Consider the following 7,078-nt stretch of genomic DNA (forward strand, 5'->3'; position numbering starts at 1 on the left):
ATAATATCAACCAATCATAATGAGCTGTCGTGTCCAAGAGGAACTACGGCAAGCGGCTGGGTCCCGAGGAGCTGTGACTCATCGTCATTAAAGCGAAGTAACGGTGTAGAGCCAGGTGGAGACTCGCGGCAGCTCCAGGTAGGTGCCGACATCACTTTAACAAAAACCACGCAAACACTAACGCGCCTCGTGATTTCAGTGCAGCGTTCAATTGCAGCTTCCTCCTCTAAAGTGTTAGCATAGCTGATGAGCTAATGTTTCCGTTCATTGCTGTGGCTGCACAGTGTCGTAAACTCCTGCAGTCTGTTTCTCTGCACATGTTCGTCTCTGGCTCTTTCACGATTCCTCTTCAGTCAGTGTTTACGAACACAATGATGATTTCTCAACGGAACAACACAGGATGTAGGTAGACTGTGTAGATCCATGGTTATTGTTTTAAATATTGGGAAAGTGAGAGAAAAACATACAATGTAAAAGATCAGTATTGTTAGACGAGTGGTTTTATCAGGATATGTGTCCTGCACCTTGATGTAGATTCAAAACGCAGCATTAAAGTTGTATTTGTAATATTTGTCCTGATGTCTTTGTCTCTGTGTGTCTGCCTTTCTGTGTTTGTCTGTCTGTCCTTGTGTGTGTCTTTCTGCCTGTCTGCCTGCCTTTGTGTTTGTGTGTCTGCCTGCCTTCCTGTGTGTTTGTCTGTGTCTCTTTCTACCTGCTTGTCCTCCTGTCAGTCCTCCTGTCTGTCTCTCTGTCTGTGTGTTCAGCAGTATGAGTGTCAGGTCTGCTGTGCACAGTGGGGGCGTGCTCGTCCTCCTGTCCTGCTGTTTGCTGTGTGTTTATTCTCAGGTGGATCAGCAGCCGCCGCCTGTCGTAGTGAGTGCAGCTCACATAACGGGCCACGGTCACGGTCGCCTGGACAAAAACATGGTGCAGGACAAAGAGTGAGTGATATCTCCCCTCATTGAAAAGGCTTATTTACACATGGTAATGGACTTTGGACTCAGCAGCGGCAGCGTTCACACACTGAATTCAAAATCTGTGTTTCTTGTTCTCTTCAGCCACATCATGGAGCATCTGGAGGGAGTGATAGACAAACCGGAGACGGACATGACACCCCAGGAGCTTCAGCTTCACTATTTCAAGATGCACGACTACGATGGAAACAACCTCCTGGACGGGCTGGAGTTAGCCACAGCGATCACACATGTACACAGAGAGGTAGGTGTTAGTGGTTGTGTATATTTGCCTTTATTCTTTTTGAACACATTTAATTGCTTTTGTCATCATTCCCAAAATGCACGTATTAGTTACTTTATTGTGATGCCTTTCTTTCTTTTTTTTACAATCCCACCATGCACCTGTCTTATGTGGAACAGGTTTCCCTCCTCTTATCGGATATCACGCCACCCACTTGTCTAAGTGCAATATCAAATTTCAGATTCCTTTCAATACCTGTTGGATCTGAAGTGTTTAAAAATGCACCTTTTAAATATCTTTATCACCCACATGGTTTGTTCCTTCTTATTTGTTTTGTCTAAATGTGACCTGAGATGAAAAAGACGCTTAAAACCAATGGATGCAGATAGAAACTGCATCAGAACTTTTATCTTTATATGGAAGAAGGAAGCTTTTCACTCCAACTCAGACTCCAAATGTCAGTTTGACAGTATGTGGGGGGAAAAACTACGATGCCCAGAAATCATACAACACACTGTAACATCAGCAAACCATGCATACCATGCTCATATTCCTCAACCTTGCCCGTCACAGTAAATGTAAATCAAGGTTTTGGTCTTCGACCAAAGATTTTCAGTGAAAATATATGAAACACAAAAAGCAGCAAAGCTTCACATGAGTTCCCCATTTTTAACTGATCGTCAAAATGGTTGCCAGTTTATTTTCTGTTGATCAGTTTACCAACACAGACATTTGTGGTTTTATGTTTCTTTCCTCGTCTAGGAGAGAGGGGAAGACAGCCAGCCAATGAAAGAGGAGGACCTCATCACGCTCATTGATGATGTTCTGAGGGACGATGACAAAAACAATGACGGTTACATCGATTACGCAGAGTTTGCGAAATCACTGGAGTAAACTGTCTCCATGTTTCCTCATGTCAACAACAACAGCAAAGGATCTGCAGAGAGGGTGTACGTAAACAGAGAAGCTGCACCGCTACGTGGAAGACCTTCGTTCAATCTGCTCTCTCTCTCACACGGGCAATCAATCAGGATTATTGGTAATTTATCATAGTTTTTTGATATTTTCTGAGCTTCTGACATGTTTTTTTTCTTAGTTGGAAATCAGGAGCAAATTAGTTCCTTTCATACCAGTAATTTAATAAGCAACAAAAAGGTGGAACACGTAATTCCACTTTTTTTGAAATGCACTCTTGGTGTATGCTTATAATTACATTTAAAAGGGCCAGTTCACCCAGTATCAGTAACAAATATTTATTGGATAATCTTATTGTTTTGTTGATCTGACCCTTGTATAGTAGCACTGTTGAGTGTCTACGTGTGTCCTTCTTTTCAGTGGTGCTACTTTAAATTCACTTGTAGCATCTAAACTGAATGTCATCACTTTAAATGAATGAGTTTTTTTTCCAAACTGTGTTGTGTAGATGGCGGACTTAAACTGACGCGCACTCCCTGTTTGGTACTCAACAAAATGGACCAAACGATTCGTCTGTGAATCAATTTCATTCGCTGTTTGTGATGAGGATGATGAGGCGAACAGGTCGTTCCCGTGACAACAGAAAGTGGCCTTAATCAGATTTTCAGTGATGATGTGTGTGTTTGTAGAGTAGAAAACCCTGTTGAGATGATGAGCTGACTTTTTGGTGAGGATCCTGTTAGATGCAGATCAACATGGATGTGAAGGTCTCCAGCAGACTGACACACTGTGTCGCATCAGCACCTCACGTTGAAGTGGTTCTTCATCATCCTCCTGTCGTCGCTCAGCTAGAAGATCCTCAACAATGACCTGTTGTCATAAAGTGAATGTAAATCAGCACGTTACTGTGACGTGCTGGTTCTTTATCACTGGATAAGCAAAGACTTGAAACACACTGGTCGATGCTGCTCCCACAGCAGCTTTTTTAAACTTCACAAGTTTCCAGCTCTGTTGCCGAAGATATAAGCTGCCTTTAAAATATACTGTAACTACGATTGTGCCCATTTAACATGCGCCTGTTGTGGCATTTCTACAGAAAGTAGATGGGTCTAATTTCCAAACTAACAAGGAATCATCATGTGACAGCAAGTTCAGTTTAAAATACACGGGTGGGGGGGGGGGTCCTGAAAACAGCTTGTAAAAAACATTTCACAAGCAACACTGCAGTTCCCATGATCCTCATAAATCCACCTCCTCAATCAGATCAGTCAAAACTCAAAAGAGGGAAGAATGGACAGAAACATCTGTGATTTCTTCATCAGTCTAATTTTCATGAAGATTCATTCTATATTTTTGCCATCCAGTGTTGATTCTTCAATCATCAGGTTGTTGAATGAAAATATTTAAAACCCAAAGTGAAAGCATAACAGATGCAACTGTGTTGTCTCTGGAATGTGAAATATTAAAAATTATATATAATCCAATCTTGTGTCTATTTTGTCTTTGAAGTGAATCATTGTGTAGAATTGGATGAAGATAATGAAATCAACTTTATTCTGCAGATGTACATTCATAAAATACATATTTAGGCTGAAAAGCAGTAAAAATGTTTTCATAGTCAACTAAAAATTAACAAAAAAAGTTCCTAAAACTGACACTGACACATCAACTGGCTTCAACTGATCATTTTTCAGGAAGATAATTAAATTGTCATGACAAAATTAAGTTTGCAACTTCAGTGAAAGCCATGAGATGGCGCTGCAGGCTCCACAACAACAAGTACAATTTAAGTTGATTAGTTAAGACAAAGAAAAACTTAATTGTCGTCTCACAAACTTATTCTTATTCTAAGAATGAAAAATAAGCTTCACACTCACTTAAAGAATATTTTTTTTAATATATGTGAACAAAGATAAATGACATAAACGTCACTACATACTCAAAGTATCAAAGTTGTAAAATGCAGGAGTGAAATCGTGGACTCGTTGTGTATGTGTGTAACAAGGTGTAGATAAGAAGGAAACAATTTCATGTATTTTATTTTGAAATACACAACATGTTTCCCTGGTTACATCTTAGCTCCAGTGACAGGTGGGGTCCAGAGGCTGCATGGAGGCCAGTGAGAACATGGGTGAGGGGAGGTTGCCCCTCAGGGGGCTGTACCAATCGTCATGCTGGCGCTGAGAAGCAGGCTGTGGGGCAACACTGGGACAGGGGCACTGGCTGACCGGGCCCGGGTGGCGGGCATACGCCCCAGAGGGCAACATAGGGGAGAGGCGGGGGATGTGAGCCAGGGGCTGGGTGTAGTACTGTCGAGCCAAGCTGGACGGCTGGACGTGCACGCCTCCCAGCAGAGCCCTGTGACCCGGCATTACACCCACAGGGAGCAGCTTCTGAGAGGCCCGCTCCTGCTTCCGCTGTTTGGCTCTTCTGTTCTGAAACCAAACCTGTGGAGACAAAGGTAAGAGACGAAGACAGATGAGGACATGTCAGGTCCACCTTCTGATATATATGTTATTCCGTTAGAGTCTGTTCAGCTAAAGAGAGACATTGAAGCTTTGCCTTGTTATGTCTTTACACCTAGAATACAGAATACAACAAGGTCATGTTTTCATTCGCTTGTGTGTCTTTAGTAAGATTTCATTACAACCACAGGACAGACTACCATGAAACATCATAGAAGGACGAGCCCACATAGAACCCATTTGCTTTAGGAGATCCAGATGAATGGAGGGATCTAGGATTATTATTTTTCTTTCTTTAACATTGTGAGAGAGACATTTTTTTAACATTTTCACTGATTTCTCAGAATAATTCATGGATGTTGATGAAAAACATCAGGCATTTTTAAGGAACTGATATTTCTAAGTGTGTGCAGTTTGGTGCATAAGGGGAATGTTGGGCCTCGGCCGAGGTATGTGCTCTGCTGAGGGCATTCTAGTCTTTATCCATGAAATCTTGCATCATCAACAATCAGAAGCCATGATGTTTTGAATCGTCAGTATTAGAAGACAGTTAACTGGGACACGTGAACACAGACGAGATGTTCATGTTCGAGGGACGCCTGCTTCTCCTGTTATGACAAGTCTAAACTTCTGTTGTGAAAAGTGAAGTTTATTATCCATAAGATAAATATCCCTTATCTGTACCTGTATGCGAGCCTCGTTGAGTTTGGTGATGCGGGCCAGCTCCTCTCTGTAGTAGATGTCAGGGTACTGGTTTTGTCCGAAGGCCACCTCCAGCTGTTCCAGCTGCTTGTGGCTAAAGGTGGTGCGGTGGCGTCTCCTGGTCGCGGAGGGGTACGCCCTGCTGCGGCGGCTGAGACCAGCAGCCATGGAGGTCCCACACAATGACCCCTTCCTCACAGACTCTCCTATATCTGTTTTCAGGAGGGGAAATAAAGGTTGAGGCTTTGCGTAACTGCTGAAAAGACTTCTACTTTTTTTTGCAGACAATTCTCCAGCTCTTGTTTCTTTTGGTCCTTGTGTTTCCCAGGTTGGCATGATAAAAAAAAAAGCGTCCTAAAATTGCAAGAGCGCATTTCACCAATGACAGTGTGAAAAAGGAGGGATTACACTGACTTAATGGTTCCCACTGCCGTCAGGCAACCTGAGAGCCAGAGAGCTTTAGCTGCCAAAGACAAGCTCGTGAGAAAGAGATACCAGAAACTGGAGGATTTGACCAAGATTAATGACACAATCACTAACAAAGTGACCAATCTGTGTAATTGGTGAACTGAGTTGACCTTGTCTATTCATATCATGGTGCCTGGAAAAGACAATAGACAGACTTGATGGTTGGTGAACATCTGGCACAATTTGTCTTTCCCCACATTTCCCCTCGTTCAAACGGCCTCAGAATGATTTGAAATAAGAGTTTACTTGCATTTCATATTACAAACAACTTTGAATAATGTAAAGAAAAATCATTTTATGTTGCTAACAGGAAACTTCAACAACTAATGCACGAGGGCCAGAAAGTTAAAGTTGAACCTGTTAAGAGACAATGCTGCTATTCAGCTTCTATTCATTGAATAAATCTGTTCTAAGAGACATTTTAAGTTTAAAGTGCGATTTCTCATTTTAGACGATGCAACATTAGAACTCTCATTGAATGGCATGTACAATTAACTACAGATGATAAAACATAGTTTTTGTAATCTAATAGCTTTACATCATATAATGTCTTTGGACTCACCTGCACTGGAGCTGACAGTCGCCATGTCAGAGTAAACCTCTGCACAGTCCTGGTGGCTCCTCGCCACTGCATCCCCTGCTACCTTTACCTGGGCCATAACCTCACCTCTGCTCTGTGACGGGATGGTCCGCACTGTCTGACACCCACCCCCCTCCATGTCCATGCCCATGTCCCACCCATCAGGTTTACCTTTAACAATACAGGTGTGCCTCAGAGACCAGAAGAGATAGATAGATAGATAGATAGATAGATAGATAGATAGATAGATAGATAGACGGATGGATAGATAGATAGATAGATAAATAGATAGATAAACAGATAGACGGATAGACAGATAGATAGATAGACTTTAAACAATTGTCATGTAAATGAACTACTGCCAGCCACCCTGCTGTACTGTATACTGTAAACCCGTAATAACACCATCTACTGAATTACAGTACATAGCTGTATTTTATTATTTTCACAGTAAACTGCAGGCAGCCAGGAATTTACCGTTTTCCTACTGTAACCTTTGTCTTCAGTTAAGTGCTGTTTAAATGCCACATACTAAAACACATGATGGTGCTGTATTTTCTTACATTTACACTATACTATCAGCATCAGCCTGAACAATATTGTTTTAAATGGAATTAAAACATAATCTCAAATACAGTTCAATGTAATCTAATGTAATCGCAGTATGAATGACAGTCAATTCTTGACAGTTTTACCAAACCTTTGGCTATTTTGATGTGTGTGTGTGTGTGTACAACTCAATGATTAAGGT

The 7,078-nt window shown here is 41.7% G+C and overlaps 2 protein-coding genes across 2 annotated transcripts; one reads left to right on the forward strand and one right to left on the reverse strand.

Annotated features, from left to right (window-relative positions):
• On the forward strand, positions 1–3,596 carry mcfd2 (multiple coagulation factor deficiency 2, ER cargo receptor complex subunit). Its single transcript, XM_020092140.2, has 4 exons — positions 1–138; positions 732–941; positions 1,059–1,218; positions 1,960–3,596. Exons 2-4 carry the CDS (start codon positions 769–771, stop codon positions 2,089–2,091), a joined length of 465 nt encoding a protein of 154 aa, XP_019947699.1. The 5' UTR covers positions 1–138; positions 732–768; the 3' UTR covers positions 2,092–3,596.
• A 500-nt stretch (positions 3,597–4,096) lies between these two features.
• Positions 4,097–5,494, reverse strand: prop1 (PROP paired-like homeobox 1). Its single transcript, XM_020091260.2, has 2 exons — positions 5,262–5,494; positions 4,097–4,559 (listed from the first exon to the last, which is right to left on the reverse strand). Exons 1-2 carry the CDS (start codon positions 5,445–5,447, stop codon positions 4,188–4,190), a joined length of 558 nt encoding a protein of 185 aa, XP_019946819.2. The 5' UTR covers positions 5,448–5,494; the 3' UTR covers positions 4,097–4,187.
• Between the last annotated feature and the right edge of the window lie 1,584 nt (positions 5,495–7,078).

The sequence above is a fragment of the Paralichthys olivaceus genome, chromosome 14 (assembly GCF_024713975.1).
Source record: "Paralichthys olivaceus isolate ysfri-2021 chromosome 14, ASM2471397v2, whole genome shotgun sequence".
Classification (NCBI taxonomy): domain Eukaryota; kingdom Metazoa; phylum Chordata; class Actinopteri; order Pleuronectiformes; family Paralichthyidae; genus Paralichthys; species Paralichthys olivaceus.

Excerpts from the sequence above, each read along its gene's own strand:
- mcfd2 (XM_020092140.2), top strand. The coding sequence starts at position 769 with ATGAGTGTCAGGTCTGCTGTGCACAGTGGGGGCGTGCTCGTCCTCCTG. Across the intron at positions 942-1,058 it reads AACATGGTGCAGGACAAAGA|CCACATCATGGAGCATCTGG; the intron begins GTGAGTGATATC and ends TGTTCTCTTCAG. Across the intron at positions 1,219-1,959 it reads TCACACATGTACACAGAGAG|GAGAGAGGGGAAGACAGCCA; the intron begins GTAGGTGTTAGT and ends TTCCTCGTCTAG.
- prop1 (XM_020091260.2), bottom strand. The coding sequence starts at position 5,447 with ATGGCTGCTGGTCTCAGCCGCCGCAGCAGGGCGTACCCCTCCGCGACC. Across the intron at positions 4,560-5,261 it reads TCAACGAGGCTCGCATACAG|GTTTGGTTTCAGAACAGAAG; the intron begins GTACAGATAAGG and ends TTGTCTCCACAG.